This window comes from Nycticebus coucang, chromosome 6, assembly GCF_027406575.1.
Source record: "Nycticebus coucang isolate mNycCou1 chromosome 6, mNycCou1.pri, whole genome shotgun sequence".
Lineage (NCBI taxonomy): Eukaryota > Metazoa > Chordata > Mammalia > Primates > Lorisidae > Nycticebus > Nycticebus coucang.
In genome coordinates this window covers 52259267-52278272 of record NC_069785.1, presented here as the reverse complement: position 1 = coordinate 52278272, position 19006 = coordinate 52259267, and the positions used below count along the sequence as shown (strand labels likewise).

The following is a 19006-nucleotide window of genomic DNA, read 5'->3' as shown; positions in this document are numbered from 1 at the left end:
AAATAAAATGGAATTTATTTCAGTGAGTTTTTGTTTTCTCACGAAGAAAGGAGTATTAAACTAGATGGCATTTAGTACCATACAGAGTTTATTTTCAGTAAATAATTTTTTTTTTTTTTTTGAGACAGAGTCAGTCTTACTATGTCACCCTCAGTAGAGAGCTGTGGCATCATAGCTCACAGCAACCTCAAGCTCTTGGGCTCAAGCGATTCTCTTGCCTTAGCTTCCCAAGTAGCTGGGACTATAGGCACCCACCACAACGCCTGGCTATTTGTATTTTTTTTTTTTTTTTTTGCAGTTGTCATTTTTGTTTAGCAGGCCCAGGCTGGGCTCAAACCCGCCAGCCTTGGTGTATGTGACTGGCGCCCTACTCACTGAGCTACGGGCGCTGAGCCACAGTAAATAATTTTTAACAGTTATTATAATTTATTGAATTAAATCATGCCCCTTCCTTTGGGAAAAACTAAATTGGCCACACCAAAAAAGCAACATGTTTTTTATTGCTAAAGCTTTAAATTGCTTTATTTAACTATAGTACTTTATGTCTAAGAATTTGATATAGATACTGAGCAGAGTAAATTAGGAACTCTACCTATAACTATGGCTCCTCTTGGTCAGTTTTGTTGTTTTACTGCAACTGTGTTCATCCATGAGTCAAAATCTACGATGTGTGTGGTTGGTATTAGGTGAAATTGCTACATATGGGTATTTTCTTTTTAAAATTTTTTTTTAAATTAGGCGGCACCTATGGCTCAGTGAGTAGGGCGCCGGCCCCATATACCGAGGGTGGTGGGTTCAAACCCAGCCCCTGCCAAACTGCAACAACAAAAAATAGCCGGGCGTTGTGGCGGGTGCCTGTAGTCCCAGCTGCTCAGGAGGCTGAGGCAAGAGAATCACATAAGCCCAAGAGCTGGAGGTTGCTGTGAGCTGTGTGATGCCACGGCACTCTACCGAGGGCAGTAAAGTGAGACTCTGTCTCTACCAAAAAAAAAAAAAAAAAATTAAATTAAATCATAGCTGTGTACTTTTTTTTTTTTTTTGAGATAGAGTCTCATTATGTTACCCTCTGTAGAGTGCTGTGGTGTTTCACAGCACTGGCCTCAGAGAAAGTGGCCAGTGCCATAACCACTGTGCTTCGGGTTATTTTGTTATTTTCATTATTTAAAGTTTGCTACTTGTCTTGGAATAAAATTAAAACATCTTTAGTTTTGGTGTTGCTTGATTTCCTGTGTATTTCCTTCCATTGACTTTCAATCTTAATAGGTTGATTGATTGCTGCCTTTTTCTTTTTTTTTTCTTTTCTTTTTTTTGAGATAGAGTCTCACTTTATCGCCCTCAGTAGAGTGTTGTGGTGTCACAGCTCATAGCAACCTCTGATTCCTGGGCTTAGGTGATTTTCTTGCCTCAGCTTCCTGAGTAGCTGGGACTACAGGTGCCCTCCACAACGCCTGGCTGTTTTTTTTTTTTGCAGTTTGGCCAGGGCTGGGTTTCAACCCACCACCCTCTGTATATGGGGCCAGCACGGTACCAACTGAGCCTCAGGCGCCGCCCCAATTGCTGCCTTTTTATAATAAATGTTTGTATTATCCAGTGTGACGTAAGCATTCCTAATTCTATATGAAATCAGCACATTGTACCCCATAAATGCATTAATGTATACATGATCTGTTTATGATTTAATAAAAAAAAATTTTGTATCGTCCCTTCTGCTAACTTGAAATGAAAATCATTGTTACCATTACCTGTCTGCATAAATTCAAAAATCATAATGTTTTGATTATTATATAAAGGAAAAATAGAAGGGGAAACAGTTGATAATAAAATATATTAAAATGTTTCTACCCAGGACCTAGAGTTAAATGCATCATCCCACTTCTGAATTATTAAATAGATGATGTATATTCAAATTCAAAAATTAAAAGAAAGTGGATCCTGATACTGTTTACAAGTGGAAGGAAGGAACCAATGAAAACATCATGATTTGGGGGTTCTGGCATTGTCTCTTTTGTCCAAGGATGCCGATAAGAATTTGTAGGAGGGTGGTGCCTGTGGCTCAGTGAGTAGGGTGCTGGCCCCATATGCTGAGGGTGGTGGCTTCGAGCCCAACCCTGGCCAAACTGCAACAATAAAAAAAAAATTAAAAAAAAGAATCTGTAGGAAATTTAGAAATTCAGAAACCAAGAGTGGACTCAATTACATCAGGATATATACTACCCAGGCTGGTGTCACAGACTCCTGGACTTAAGCGATCCTCCTGCCTTGGCCTCCTGAGTAGCTGGGACTATAGGAAGCAAGAGTGATGACAAAATAAATGGAGATTCATGTCCAGACATACACTATACATTACACCATGACAGAGTTAAAATTAAAAATCTATAACAGGGCAGTGCCTGTGGCTCAGTGGGTAGGTGCCGGCCCCACATACTAAGGGTGGCGGGTTCGAACTTGGCCCTGGCCAAACTGCAACAAAAAAATAGCTGAGCGTTGTGGCGGGTGCCTGTAGTCCTAGCTACTCGGGAGGCTGAGGCAAGAGAATCATCTAAGGAGTTGGAGGTTGCTGTGAGCTGTGATGATACGGCACTCCACTGAGGGTGATAAAGTAAGACTGTCTCTAAAATAAAAATAAAAATCTATAAATCCTACCCATAAACAAAAAAAATTTTAGTACTGAAGCAGGCTACACTAGATGACAGTGAGATGGTCAAATGCTTGTACCTGAACATAAAATCTCTGTGAATTGTGATGGCTGGATAAGCTGATTGATACAGTGTTACATTGGTGATACAGATACCAAAGTAGCACTGACTTTGGTGACATGATTGAACTAAACAAATAGATTCATATAGTAGGTTACATTCTGGACTATTTGGGTACATCAACACTGTTGAAAAATACATTTTGTTTATGTGTTAGTTAGCCTTCAGTCTTAGATATATTAAATGGAGCCTTTGAAAATTATACAGAGCATGTGACAGTTCTCTGCCCTTTGAGATTGTTCCCTCCATTGCTGGTCCTCTACTGTCCCTGGCACTTGCACATTAAAAGCTAGCAGAGTACTTTCAACACCTCAAATGCTTCCATAAATACAGAAAAGGCCCTCTTGGGCACAGTGCTGCTCCTATTAAGAACTACTGATTTTTTAGGGTGGCCCCTGTGGTTCAAGGAGTAGGGCGCCGGTCCCATATGCCGGAGGTGGCGGGTTCAAACCTAGCCCCGGCCAATAACCACAAAAAAAAAAAAGAACTACTGATTTTTTCTTTTGTTGAGACACGGTCTCACTGTGTCTTCAATGGCTGGAGTGTACTGGCATGATCATGTACGTGATCATAGCTCACTACAGCCTCCACCTCCTGGGCGTAAGCGATTCTCCTGCCTCAGCCTTCTAGTAGCTGTGACTGCACACACACATGACACCATACCAGGATAATTGTTTTTTATAGAAACTGTTCTATGCTATATTGCCCAGACTGGTCTTCAGTTCCTAGGTTCAAGCAATTCTTCTGCCTCGAACTCTCGAAGTGCTGGGATTACAAGCCTGAGTCACCACATCTGGCCAAGAAGCAACTGGTTTCTAAATATCCATTTACATTAATCTATTAATACTACACAATTGTATTGCTCATGGAATTTTAAAATCAGAGTAACTTAAGGATCCTAAGTCCTTAACTGATATGTTTTGAATGGTTAATATAGTTGGAGAATTATGGACTAAGTTGACTTGTTAATATGCTTCATTGTTTTATTATAATTCTTACAAATAGATCAATAATTTGCCATTTTAAGTCTCTACTCTCCTGTGTTTTCTTTTTCCCCATATTCTCCTTGTCTGGTTTCATTGTAAAGCCAAATTTATATTAAATTTTGGTTATGCAGAGTATAAACTGTATATGTTAGTGTTGGCTGGTTTAGATTTTACTGTACTTCTATAGGAGAATGATCAGATGTTTGTTTCTTTGTTCTTTGTTTTGCCTTATCCTGTCTATAATGAGAAATTATTACTGCATGTTCTATGTTTGTTGAATAGGATGTTAATTTTTACATCTAGCTACTGTCTTATTTAGAAAAAAATCCTTTATCGGAAATCAGTAATCCTTTTAGATGTTAGTTCCCTGAGTAGCATTAACTGGCATTCTTGGGTTTCAGTGACTCCACCAAGGTAGGAGAGAACAGGAAGAAAAAGGAAAGGATATCAGAAATTCCAGGTGGAAAGTGCTCCGAGTATCACAAAAAAGCAATTAAAAGAACCACATAACTCACAAGTGAGGGCAGTGCCTGTGGCTCAAGGAGTAGGGCACCAGCCCCATATGCTGGAGGTGATGGGTTCAAACCCAGCCCTGGCCAAAAAATGCAACAACAACAACAACAAAAAACTCACAAGTGCATGTGGTTGTTCTTATTCTTCATTATATGATATATTATGAATTCTTTTTATTTTTGCAAGTGGACCAACTCCAAGAAATTGTTTCCTATCTTGTGACGAATGCCTGCTTTGGACATGTATTTCACATTTAATTATTGTCCAAGTTTCTGAGTGTTAGCATCTGTTCCTGGTTATTCCTTCTATGCTTGATTTTTTCCCCATCTTACAGAATCTAATTAAAAAAATATAGTAATTTTTAGTATAGTTCTGTGTGCTTTCAGGGATATCTTTTCTTATAATTATCCCTTTTAGATTTTCTAATATCCCTTCTAATTATGTAGTACAGTTCATGTCTTTCTGGCAGAAAATAACCTTTTCAAGTTCCCTTTGCCAGTTTCCTTCTCACATATACATATGATCCTCCCCCATCTTGAATATAGGTTGTTTCCCTTATCTGAAGTGCTTAGGACCAGAAGTATTATGGATTTCAGATTTTTTCAGATTTTGAAATATTTTCTTTCTTTTTTTGTTTTGAGACAGAGCCTCAAGCTGTCCCCCTGGGTAGAGTGCTGTGGCATCACAGCTCACAGCAACCTCCAACTCCTGGGCTCAAGCGATTCTCCTGCCTCCGCCTCCCAAGTAGCTGGGACTACAGGCGCCCGCCACAACGCCCAGCTATTTTTTTTGGTTGCAGCCGTCATTGTTGTTTGGCTGGCCCGGGCTGGATTCGAACCCGCCAGCTCAGGTGTATGTGGATGGTGCCTTAGCCACTTGAGCCACAGGCACCAAGCCCAGATTTTGAAATATTTTCAATAATACTTTCTGGTTCAGCATTCCTAATCCAAAAATCCAAAATTTGAAATGCTCTGAGTATTATATGGGTACTCAAAAACTTTTGGAGTTTGAATTTTGTACTCAACCTGTAACAGTTGTTCACAAAAGATATGGATATACTAACCAACCTGTCATTCCTCTCTTTATACCTTATTTTCCCTTAATTACCCTCAAGGAATATGTAATTTTTTGAGACAAATTCATACCCTAGGCACGTTTTTTTCTTGGATAAATCTTGAGGATTCCGTATCTTCTCTTCCCCACAAGCCTAAAATTCTACCTGTTTGCCTTTCCTTAGGTTACTGTATCACATCATTAAGTAGTCTTCCAGGTGGGAAGTCTTTCTGGATTTGAACACTTATCAGAACTGTCCTTCCTTGGATTTGGACATCTCTAATAATATTCAAATCTTTCTTTACCTGTGACCTCCTGCCATAATCTTTTTCTGACATCTTATTTCAATATTATTCAAGAAGTCACACACGTGCACACACACATATATCCTACCTAAGGCTAGGACGTTAGTCCTTTTTTATATCTTGAGTTCAAAATACAAAGCATTCTTCCTAGCTGCTTATTGAGACACAGTATATTCACAATACTGTTAGATTTATCTTTTCAGTATTTTCTTAGAAGGTGAATTATACCCTTTTGTGGAAGAACTTAAATTTACATTGCATATGCAATGGTAAAAAATATTTACTCTAAAATTCTGAACACATTCACCATTACAAAGAAAAAATTATGGTAGATTTAGTTTAATTTGCACCAGTAACAGAGAACAATATCCTGTGCCTTTTATGAAAAATTTTATGGCTGTAACTCTTCCAGTGAAAACAATTAGTTGCCAGTTTAAAATTGTACAAGTTTTTCTCTGCTATTTACCTTTTCTTTTACCAGCTATATTTGGAGAATTCAAACTAACTTTTTTCTAAGTTAAAACTTAATGAGAAATGTCCTTTTTTTCCTTTGGGTAAATACCTACCAGTGGGACTGCCAGTTTAAATGGAGGTCTACTTTTAGATCTTTGAGGTATCTCTGTTCTACTTTTCACAGAGGTTGAGTTATTCTGCAGTCCCACCAAAAGTGTGTAAGTGTTTCTTTCTCTCCTCATCCATGCTAGCACTTGTTTTAGGGCTTTTTGATAAGAGTCATTCTCATTGGAGTTAGGTGATAATGTCGTTATAGTTTTTTTTGTTTGTTTGTTTTTGGGAGACAGAGTCTCACTATGTCACTTTTGGTAGAGTGCTGTGGTGTCACAGCTCACAGCAACCTCAAACTCTTAGGCTTAAGTGATTCTCTTGCCTCAGCCTGCCAGGTAGCTGGGACCACAGGCACCCGCCACAATGCCTGACTATTTTTTGTTGCAGTTGTCATTGTTGTTTAGCTGGCCTGGGCCAGGTTTGAACCCCGCTTCCTTGGTGTATGTGGCTGGCACCATAACCACTGTACTACAGGTGCTGAGCCATCATTATAGTTTTGATTTGCATTTCCCTGATGATTAGAGATGTTGAGCATTATTTTTGTTTGTTTGTTTGTTTGTTTTCATAGGTTTTTTGGCCATTGAACCATCTTCATTTGAAAAGTTTCTATTCAGGCCGGGCACAGGGGCTCATGCCTATAATCCTAGCACTCTGGGAGACCAAGGCAGGCAGATCGCTTAAGCTCACAAGTTTGAGATCAGCCTGAGTTAGAGCGAGACCCCCATCTCTAAAAATAGCCCGGCCTTGTGGCAGGCACCTATAGTTCCAGCTACTTGGGAGGCTGAGGCAAGAGGATTCCTTGAGCCCAAGAGTTTGAGGTTACTGTGAGCTATGACACTGTGACACTCTACTGAGGGCAACAAAGTGATACTGTCATCCCCCCCCCCACTAAAAAAAGTGTGGTTTGGCGCCTATAACTCAAGCAGCTAAGGCTCCAGCCACATACACCAGAGTTGGCGGGTTCGAATCCAGCCCGGGCCTGCCAAACAACAATGACAACTACAACCAAAAAATAGCTGGGCATTGTGGCGGGTGCCTGTAGTCCCAGCTACTTGGGAGGCTGAGGCAAGAGAATCACTTCAGCCCAGGAGTTGGAGGTTGCTGTGAGTTGTGATGCATCAGCACTCTACCCAGGGCAACAGCTTGAGGCTCTGTCTCAAAAAAAAAAAAGGTGTTCATATCTAGTATCCACTTTTTAATGAGGTTGTTTGATGTTTTTTTTTCTTGTTGATTTGCTTGTGTTCTTTGTAGATTCTGGTTATCAGCCCTTTATCAGATGTATGTGTGTAGCATGCAAATATTTTTTCCCATTCTGTGAGTTGTCTATTTACTCTATTGATTTTTGTCCTTGGCTTTACAGAAACATTTTTATTTGATCAGGCTTCATTTATTTATTTTTGTTGTAGCTGTGATAGCTTTTGGGGTCTTCTTCATAAATTCTTTCCCTAGGCCAGTATCTATGAGAATTTTTCCAACATTTTCTTCTAGAATTCTTATAGTTTCATGCCTTGTGTTTAAGTCTTCTAAACAGTATGAATTAATTTTTATGAATGATGAGAGATGTGGATCCTGTTTAAGACTTTTACATGTGGCTGTCTAGTTTTCTCAGCACCATTTATTGAATAGTGATTTCTTTCCCCAGGGAAGGTTTTTATCTGCGCTGTCAAAAATCAGATGGGAGTATGAGGATGGTTTCATCCTTGGGTTCTCTGTTCTGATCCATAGGTCTCTGTTTTTGTGCCAGTAAGTCCTATTGCTGTTTTGAAAGGACATTTTATCATAAAGACATTTACACTCAAATGTTTATAGCAGCACAATTCATAATTGCAAGGAAGTGGAAACAACTCAAATACCCATCAATACATGAGTGAATTAATAAAATATGACATATGCACACCATGGAGTACTACTCAGCCATAAAAAAGGTGACTTAGTATATATATATATTTTTTTTTTGCAGCAACCTGGATAGAACAAGAGACCATTCTTCGAAGTGAAGTATGGCAAGAATGGTTAAAAAAAAAAGTACCATGTGTACTCAATACTAAATTAGAACTAGTCCATCAACATGTAGGTATACATATGAATATAAAACTCAACAGAATCAAGTAGGTGGGAGTGGAGAGGAGAGGTCAGGTTAATTCACACTTGTGTAGTGCATACATTTTGGGCGAAGGACACACTTATAACTTCGACTTAAAATGTACAAAAGCAAATTTGGTAATTGAAACTCCTGTACACCCAGTAACATCCTGAAATTAAAAAAGAAACTTAATGAGAAAGGAAACATCTATTCTAAAAATCCAAATAAAAACTGCTTTTGTGTGATCTTTTAAACATGCCACAAACTTTTGAAGGGATAATTGAGAATTGACTTATTAATAAATACTGGAAAGGAAAAAAATCACGTCATAATATATAAGTGGAGGTTTTAATGTTCAGTACATCTATGTTTTGTTTAGATGTCCCTGGTAGATTTGGGAAAGAAGCTTTTAGAAGCGGCACGAGCAGGTCAAGATGATGAAGTTCGTATTTTGATGGCAAATGGAGCTCCTTTTACTACAGACTGGGTAAAGAATGATTTTAATATTGTGGGGTTTTTTTCTTCTAATTTTCTTTTTCCAGATAAAAATGTAATCAGTGTTATGCTTAAAAGTGGTTAAGAATTTTGTTTAAAAATGTATTTACAATGTTAGAATCACAACTATCTTTTAAAAGGAATGGTTCATATTTTCCTTGATATTTAACAGCCTTGTCCATATATTCTGTCCACAAAACAGCTTTTCTTTTAAATTTTGGAATGCGCTAATGTAAGACAAATATAAAATATTGCACAGATATAAAGATGAGAGTTAATGTCATTACTTCTCCTAAAAAGAAAAAAAAAAGTTTATGTTTCAGTCAATAATTGGAAAACAATTGCAAACACAATCAAACAGGAGTAAAGGAATGGGAATGAATTCTTGATAACTATAGAAAACAATTGTAGAGCAGGCAAAAAACATAACTGTTTAATTCTGGGGGTAAATCAAAAGGTATGATCTTGGGGATATGGAATGCTAAGAATTTGAGTTAATCCTCTCACTGGTAACAACTAAAAATTCTAGATTTTTAAAAAAGTGTTAGGTCTTGGGCGGCGCCTGTGGCTCAGTCGGTAAGGCGCCGGCCCCATATACCAAGGGTGGCGGGTTCAAACCCGGCCCCGGCCAAAATGCAAAAAAACCAGAAAATAGCCGGGCGTTGTGGCGGGCGCCTGTAGTCCCAGCTACTTGGGAGGCTGAGGCAAGAGAATCACTTAAGCCCATGAGTTGGAGGTTACTGTGAGCTTCGGTAGAGGCCACGGCACTCTACCGAGGGCCATAAAGTGAGACTCTGTCTCTACAAAAAAAAAAAAAAAAAGTATTAGGTCTTGCTGTGTTGCCCAGGCTGGTCTAGAACCCCTGGGCTCAAGCAGTCCTCCTACCTCAGCCTTTCAAGGAGATTGGACTGTAGGTGCTCACCACTGCACCTGGCTTAAGAATTCTTGATTTTGTGGATTTAATTGTGAAAAACTTCAAACATATATCTCCCTGTATACCCTTCATCCGGCTTCAAAAATTATCAAATCATAGTGAAGTTTGTTTTCTCTGTAACTCCATCTACTTTCTTTGTTCTGTATTATTGTAAAGCAAATTTCAGGAGCTATATCATTTCATCCGTAAGTATTGCAGCATTTATCTTTGAAAGATAAATACTTTTTTGATTAAATATTTTAAACAAAGTCTTCTTGGTATACTGCTGAATTAGAAAGATTATCAACCTCAAACAGTAAGTGAAGTTGATAAATTTTACTGTAAAGAACATTTGCTGAACTCAGATTTGCTATTGATTTACCCACTTCACTGGCATGAGGTACTTAAAGACAAAGACCCGAGACTGTCTGAGAGGAGATTCCCTTCCGTAATTGTGGAATCCCAAAGAGCTGTGCCTTCAGTGTAAACCACAAATACCCTTTCCTTCCTTTTAGTTGGCCCTGCCCCTACCACCAGGGTACTGCAAAGAAAATGACCTGATTTGATCCAAGGCACTGAATAGAGAGAGAAAAAAAATTGTTGGTGAGAATTTGGAATCACAAGGAGTCTCTTGCAAATGTTTGCAGACTGAACTCTCAAATACCTATGTATTCTAAAACGTTGTAAACTGAGAAATGAAATTTGAAATGATCTCTGGAGTAGGGATTAATTACCCCAGGTTCCTGGCAGAAATAGATGCACATCCTCTATGGAGGAAACTCTTCATCCCACAGTTATTGTACACAAACAAAATTTTAAGAAAATGAGCAGTCAATACTAACTAACCCTCAAACACAAGGCCACTTGAACAATAACTTGGTGAAACAACCGACAACAGAAGCAGACCTAGCAGGATTTCAAATAAAAGTTTAGAAACAACTAAAGAGAAAATTAGTAAACTCAAAGATAAGAAAAAAGGATCCATAGCATAAAACAGACAAAAATAGATGGAAAATATAAAAGAAATGTTAAGAATTATGACAGATAGTGTGAGAAAGCCAAACATATCTAATCATAGATCCAGAAGAGGGAGAGAGATAATATGGATGAAATAATTTGAAAAGGTAATGGCTGAGAATTTTTCAGAACTGATGAAAGGTGGCAGTCCACAGATTTGAGTAGCCCAACATATGTCTAGTAGGATCAATTAAGAAATAATCCACAGCTAAATACAGCATAGTGATGCTGTAGTATATCAAGACAAAGAGATCTTTTTTTTTTTTTTTTGTAGAGACAGAGTCTCACTGTACCGCCCTCTGGTAGAGTGCCGTTGCGTCACACGGCTCACAGCAACCTCTAAACTCTTGGGCTTACGTGATTCTCTTGCCTCAGCCTCCCAAGCAGCTGGGACTACAGGCGCCCGCCATAACGCCCGGCTATTTTTCTGTTGCAGTTTGGCCGGGGCTGGGTCTGAACCCGCCACCCTCGGCATATGGGGCCGGCGCCCTACTCACTGAGCCACAGGCACCGCCCAAGACAAAGAGATTTTAAGGGGGATATTCCTAATATACTAACATTAGGAATTCCCATAGGTTGATAGTAAAAAAGACAAACAAGACAATAGAAAACTGGACAAGTGACTTGATACTCTGCTTTACCAAAGAGAAAGTCTGACCAATGAACGTGAAAAGATGTTCAACAGCCTTAGTGATTGGGCATATGCAAAGTAAAATCATGAAACACTATTGCATATCCAGATTAGCCAAAAAATGTTGGGCAATAGCAAGGTTTGGTGAGGAAATAGTGAAGTGGGAAATCTCAAGTACTTTTGGTAGAAGTGTGAATTTGGCATAATTGTTTTGGAGGACAATTTGTCAATACCAAGCAAATTTGAACCTGTGCATACCCTATGACATAGCAGTTAAATGTCTAAGAATATTCCCAAGAGAAACTTCTGTTCTTGTGCCTGAGACACATACACAGTATTTAGCAGCAGCATTATAAATAAAAACAGTGCATAGGGCGCTGGCCCCATATACCGAGGGTGGCGGATTCGAACCCGGCCCCAACCAATCTGCAACAAAAAATAGCCAGGCGTTGTGGTGGGCGCCTGTAGTCGCAGCTACTTGGGAGACTGAGGCAGGAGAATCACCTAAGCCCAGGAGTTGGAGGTTGCTGTGAGCTGTGACGCCACAGTACTCTACTAAGGGCGATAAAGTGAGACTCTGTCTAAAAAAAAAAAAAATCCAAATGTTCATCAGTAGATTGGTGAAATGTGGTTTATTCATTAGATGGGATATTGTAGAACAAAATTAGCGAACTACCCTTGTGTTTATTAACATGGTTGATTCTCAGGAATATAATGTTAAACAAAAGAAGACTAATCACAGAAAAATATGTGCAGTATGTTTCTATTTAAATACAAAACAGCCAGTTGGGCGGTGCCTGTGGCTCAAGGAGTAGGGCACCGGTCCCATATGCCAGAGGTGGTGGGTTCAAACCCAGCCCCAGCCAAAAACCAAAAAAAAAAAAAATAAATAAATAAATAAATACAAAACAGCCAAAATCAAAGTATATGATTTAGGGATACATAAGTGATACAAAGAAAAGCAAAGCAGTGTTTGTCACAAAATTCAGAATAGTAGTTATCTCTGGGGGTGAGAGAGGGGTTTGTGGTTAGGAAGTAGCTCACAGGAAGGTTTTAAATTAATGATAATGTTTATTTCTAGAGTGTGTGGTATTGATTTCACAAATGTTTGCCTTATTTTTTTCTTTAAACAACACATATGTATGTATATATATTTTGTATCAACAGCCAAAAAGGGAAGGTTTCAAGAAGAAAAATAATACAATGTCACACTGAGCAAAACTCCTGGTTGCTAAATGGGCTATTGCAATACTTTCATTAGATATTAGAATTTAAGTTCTTTGAGGATTCTTTGTATTTCTTTCCAAAAAGGGTGTATTAGTTTGCAGTCCCACCAACACTGTAAAAGTGTTCCCTTCTCTCTACATCTGTGCCAGCATCTGCAACTTTGGGATTTTGTGACATGGGCTAATCTTATGGGGTTAGGTGATACCTCAGAGTGGTTTTGGTTTGCATTTCTCTGATGACTGGGGACGATGAACATTTTTTCATATGTTTGTTAGCCATTTGTCTGTCTTCCTCAGAGAATTTTCTGTTCATGTCTCTTGCCCAGTGATAGACGGGATTGTTTGTTCTTTTTTTCTTGATTAATTTGAGTTCTCTATAGATCCTAGTTATCAAACCTTTGTCAGATTTGTAACATGAAAATATCTTTTGCTGTTCTGAAGGTTGTCTATTTGGTTTAAATTGTTGTGTCCTCAGCTGTGCAGAAGCTTTTCAGTTTGATTAAGTCCCATTTGTTTATTTTTGTTTTTGTTGCGATTGCCATTGAAGACGTCTTCATAAAATCTTTTCCTAGGCTGACATCCTCAAGAGTTTTTCCCATATTTTCTTTTAGGATTTTTACTTTTGACCCCACAATCCCACTACTAGGCATCTACCTAGAAAAAAATCCTTTTATCATAAAAGGATTTACATTTAGTGCATTTACATTTGCACTAGATTGTTTATCCCAGCTCAGTTTACAATCGCCAAGACATGGAAACAACCTAAATGCCCATCAACTCAGGAATGGATTAACAAACTATGTATATGTATACCATGGAATGCTATTCAGCCACAAAAGATGGGGGCTTTATATCTTTTGCATTAACCTGGAGTTGAAACACATTCTTCTCAGTAAAGTATCACAAGAATGGAAAAGCAAATATCCAGTGTCCTCACTACAATTTGAAGCCAGTAGATGATCTAATTCATGCCCACATAGGAGAAAAACTCATTTCAAGTTGTGGGGAGGGGGAACAAAGGAGGGGCTAAAGAAGGGGGTTGGAGTGCTCCCACTTAATGGGCACAATGTAGGGGTATATGGCACACCATTTGGGTGCAGGACACAACTACAAGAGAGACTGTACCTATCTAACAAATTGAAATGTTGTGGCCTAGTTGTCTGTACCCTCACATTAAACTGAAATAAGATATATATATGAAATATATATATGAAAAAATATTTCATTATATATTAGAAAATATATATATTTTATTTTTATTTCTTAATTTCTAATATATATTTAGATGTAATGTAAAAATATATATATTAGATGTGATGTAAAAAAGGTATAGAAAAACATGACAAAATGGAGAAAGCACTTTGATCTGCTGGAATGACCTTTCCTTAAAAATACAAGGTTTTAACTGGGGCAAGGCAGGAAGATTGCTTGAACCCAGCAATTTGAGGCTATAGTGCACCATGATCACATCTACAACATAGCCTCGACAACACAGCTGTGATGCATGCACCGTGATCTAGCTTGGGCAACACAGTGAGACTCTCTCTAATTTAAAATATACGTGTATGTGTGTGTGTGTATACCTGTATATATGATTTTTATTAATAATAAAATAATCTTAAAGTAAATTATTTCCATTTTTTGTCACGTATTAAGAGCATATGCCTAGCTTTGTATTATAACTCTTACTTGTTGTGTTACTTCAGGCAAACTAATAACCTCTTGTACCTTAAATTCTTTTACTGCCAAATGAGGGTAATAATAATAATAACTATGTTCCCAAGAGATTAAATGAGATAATAGTTGTTAAGGTCTTAGCATAGTGTGTTCCATAGAAAGCATTTAATAAACTTGCTGTTATTATAGTGGTGGGCCTAGCAAGTTTCATATTCTAGTGAAAATATCTTAGTTCTTAGAATATTAGTGACTTGATAATCAGACATGTAGGGTTTTTTCTGGCTCTAAATGCATGTGATGTAACTTAATTCTAAATTTCACATATTTAAAGTCTGCCTCTGATAAGACGCTTCACTCATATTTAGTATTCACATATTTAAAGTCTGCCTCTGATAAGATGCTTCACTCATATTTAGTACTTCATCTGTATATTGTAGATGTCAATTTAATGCTTAGAGCTGGAACCAATTTCAGAACTGGCTTCTGTTTTGTTTCCATCCTGACTCACTTTTGGCAAATATACCTCAGATTTTTCTTTGAAAAATGACTGTATGAACCCCTTTTTTTTTTTTTTTTTTTTTTTGTGGTTTTTGGCCAGGGCTGGGTTTGAACCCGTCACCTCCGGCATATGGGGCTGGTGCCCCACCCCTTTGAGCCACAGGCACCACCCTGTATGAACCCCTTTTAAAAAGATCACTTATGGGCGGTGCCTGTGGCTCAGTGGGTAGGGCACGGCCCCATATACTGAGGGTGGCGGGTTCAAACCCGGCCCTGGCCAAACTGCAACAAAAAAACAGCCAGGCATTATGGTGGGTGCCTGTAGTCCCAGCTACTCGGGAGGCTGAGGCAAGAGAATCACCTAACTCCAGGAGCTGGAGGTTGCTGTGAGCTGTGACGCCACGGCACTCTACCTAGGGTGACAAAGTGAGACTGTCTGTACAAAAAAAAAAAAAGAAGATCACTGAGGGCATGGCCCGATGGCTTACACCTATAATCCTGTACTTTGAAGCAGGAGGATTGCTTGAGGCCAGGAGTTTGAGAACGGCCTAAGCAAGTGTAAGACCCCATCTCTACAAAAAAAGGAAAAATTAGCTGGGCCTGGTGATGCGTGACTATAGTCCTAGCTACCAGGGATGTGAAGGCAAGAGGATTGCTTGAGTCCGGGAATTTGAGGTTGCAATGAGTATGATAACACCACTGCAGTCTAGTCTGGGTGACAAAGTACTGTCTCAAAAAAAAAGAAAAAAAAAAAAAAGGTCACTGAGGTGCTTTAATTAATTTTTAAACTCCTACAAAAGTTTTGATCCAATTATCATAAGCATTTGCCCCATTGAATTTGTTACGAATTTTATAGACAAAAATAAGTTAATTTAGCAAGTTTTATGTAATTGGTATGAAGAAAACATTCCAGTACTCAGAAAAACTTCTCAAACCTTAATCATCTCTAATCCCTAATGAAATTAATTTTGTTTTGGCTATTTATCTGATAAAAAATAATGAAGAAAGTTTGAATTATATGAACTATCAGCATTTCTTCTTCACCCAAGTATTTGAGAATTCTTGAAGGCCTCTGTGTAGAGGCTGTGATAAGCATAACCTGGTCATTTCTTTTGAGTTACTGTGTAGACAGAAAATATAAAATAGTACATAGTAGTAGAAATACATTAAAAATGATAGTAAATGTGAATTTTTTTTTTCTTGTGACTAGCTGGGAACGTCTCCACTTCATCTGGCAGCACAGTATGGGCATTATTCCACCACAGAGGTACTACTCCGAGCTGGCGTAAGTAGAGATGCCAGAACCAAAGTGGACCGGACACCACTGCACATGGCAGCTTCTGAGGGCCATGCCAGCATAGTAGAGGTTTTGCTTAAGGTATGTGGTTTTTGTTTTTGCCCTTTGCTTTTGAAAGTAAGCCCTTATGGTTTTATAAGAAAGAAAAGGGTGGGTGGTGCTTGTGGCTCCGTGAGTAGGGCGCTGGCCCCATATACCGAGGGTGACGGGTTCAAACCCAGCTGGGCCAAACTGCAAAAAGAAAAAAAAAAAAAAAGAAAAGGGAACTAGGTGGTGGCACCCATAACTCAGTGGGTAGGGCGCCGGCCACATACACCGAGGCTGGTGGGTTCGAACCCGGCCCAGGCCAGCTAAAATCAACAATGACAACTGCAACAACAAAAACTAGCTGGGCGTTATGTTTCTGGGCGCCTGTAGTCCCAGCTGCTTGGGAGGCTGAGGCAAGAAAATCGCTTAAGCCCAAGAGTTTGAGGTTGCTGTGAGCTGTGACACCATGGCACTCTACTGAGGGTGACATAGTGAGACTCTGTCTCAAAAAAAAAAAGAAAGAGAAGGGAACTAGTTTTATAGAATGCCTATTAATGTTTTACGGATGGTATCTACTATTTTGTGCATATAAGACCATTATATGAAAATTACCTTAAAAGTTTTCATTTGTGAGGTCAAAAAACTTCCTTTAGATGGATTCTTAGTTAACTAGTTTTATAGAATGCCTATTAATGTTTTACGGATGATATCTACTATTTTGTGCATATAAGACCATTATATGAAAATTACCTTAAAAGTTTTCGTTTGTGAGGTTAAAAAACTTCCTTTAGATGGATTCTTAGTTAAATCCAATAATTGATTTCTTAAACTAGGGTGTACCTTAGGGTGAGGAGCTACAGCTTTCTCTTAATACAATGAGAATGATAATGAAAGGGATCATTAGGCTTGAATGATTAATAAACAAAATAGCAAGTAATATAAATTTAATCATCTAAATGCCAAAGAGTGATGTAGAAAATTCTGAAGCATACAGTAGCAGACGTTATTCTTAATTCTTTTTATCCTAGCCTCTAGAAGATCAGCCTATCTAAAAGAAAGAAATGCAAGCCATAAATGCAATTACATAATTAGATGCACTATAATTTCAGATATCCTATTAACTACAATAAAAACATCAAAAGTTATTTTAATGTATTTTAACCCACTATATACAAAGATTATTTCAAAATGAAATCAATATAAAAATTATTTCACATTCTATTATTTTGGTATTAAATTTTTGAATTCTGATGTGTATTTTCACATACTGTACATCTCTATTCTGACTAGCCACATTTCAAGTGCTTAATGTTTAAGCTTTCATCTTGGACAGTGTACCTCTAGATTGCTCTCTTTTAATTCCTTTTGGTTTTGACACGAAAGTCTGTTTTTATGTCAGTAAGGAACTCTAGGGGATGAGCTCTCATATAAAATTAAAGAGGATTTTGGAGGAATGCTCATAGTTTCCTTTATTTCTTACCCAAGTCTGGCCTTTCATGCCTATAGCTGGGTGACTGAGAAAATCATTGTTTCATTCCTGGGAAAGTAGAAAGAAAGCAGTGAGGAGAGTCACATGATAAAAAAGTGATTGACAGGCAAGTTGATGGAACATGTATTTAATACACAAAAATAAAGAATTGATTGTGTTATTCTTGCTTTTTATTTTATTTATTATTTTTTTTTGTAGATTCAGAGTTTCACTTTATGGCCTTTGTAGAGTGTATTCTTGCTTTTTAAAGCATAGGGACTAGTATTTTCATATTCGGAATTCTTCATACAGTATTTCGTATTTTAGTAATCTCTTATTTTGAAAATACTGTTATTTTTGTAGCATGGTGCCGATGTCAACGCAAAGGACATGTTAAAGATGACAGCTCTACACTGGGCCACAGAACACAATCATCAAGAGGTGGTGGAACTTTTAATCAAATATGGTGCTGATGTACACACGCAAAGTAAATTTTGTAAAACTGCATTTGATATCTCAATAGACAACGGGAATGAAGATTTAGCAGAGATATTACAGGTAACTTCTGGCTCTTTATTTAAGAAAATAAACAAAGAAACTTTGTATGTTAACGGATCTCTGTCTTGTGAATGATTTAAACTATTTAGCTTGTAGCTTTCCATTGTAGACTTAGTTATTTTGGACAAGCCTTTTTCTTTTTCACTTCCTGTTTGTTTACTGCTGTTTTGATGATTGTTAAACCACAGCCTTTTTCTATTAGATTAGATAAGGTGATTATTTTCTGTGTTTTAAGTTCCTCTTTTTATTTTATTCTATTAATTTCTATTAACAATAATCGCGCCTCAGATAAACCTCATTGGCTACGATACTGCCACTGCGCAAAGCTAGCTATTCTATTAATTTCTAGACATTTTATTCTATTAATTATCTTGTTGCATTTTGGGGTACTATATGTTTTTTCAAAGTCTATTATAAATTACTTTATAAAAATTAAAAAACATGGGTGGTGCCTGTGGCTCAGTGAGTAGGGCACCGGCCTCATATACCAAGGGTGGCAGGTTCAAACCCAGCCCCGGTCAAACTGCAACCAAAAAATAGCCGGGCGTTGTGGCGGGCGCCTGTAGTCCCAGCTGCTTGGGAGGCTGAGGCAGGAGAATCGCTGAAGCCCAAGAGCTAGAGGTTGCTGTGAGTCCTGTGACATCATGGCACTCTACTGAAGGCAATAAAGTGAGACTCTGTCTCTACAAAAAAAAAAAAAAAAAAAAAATTAAAAAACATGTTTTGTATCCATAGTAATATCCCTGGAGTAAGTGATTTAATTTTTATCATTCAGAGTTTTTTATTTTATAACATCTTCCAAAAAATCTGTTTGTGGATATACTTGTTTCTGGCGTTGGGGTAGGTTTTCTAGTGACCAACATTATTTCTTTTTTTCAGCTAGATGATATGATGTAAATAAATTATCTTTACTTACTGCCTCTTTTTGCCTATCTTCTC

The 19006-nt window shown here is 38.0% G+C and overlaps 1 protein-coding gene and 1 pseudogene across 9 annotated transcripts in view; one reads left to right on the top strand and one right to left on the bottom strand.

Annotated features, from left to right (window-relative positions):
* Positions 1–19006, top strand: part of GABPB1 (GA binding protein transcription factor subunit beta 1) — an 82233-nt gene that overhangs the window by 36572 nt on the left and 26655 nt on the right. For 8 of the 9 annotated variants that reach the window (XM_053596155.1, XM_053596153.1, XM_053596157.1 and 5 more), the window contains 3 exons: positions 8640–8747; positions 15928–16095; positions 17873–18067. In XM_053596155.1, coding sequence (XP_053452130.1) covers positions 8640–8747; positions 15928–16095; positions 17873–18067 — 471 coding nt within the window. The remainder of the gene's footprint in view (positions 1–8639; positions 8748–15927; positions 16096–17872; positions 18068–19006) is intronic. The other variant, XM_053596160.1, reaches the window with a different exon arrangement.
* LOC128589290 (uncharacterized) lies at positions 18312–18395 on the bottom strand (annotated as a pseudogene).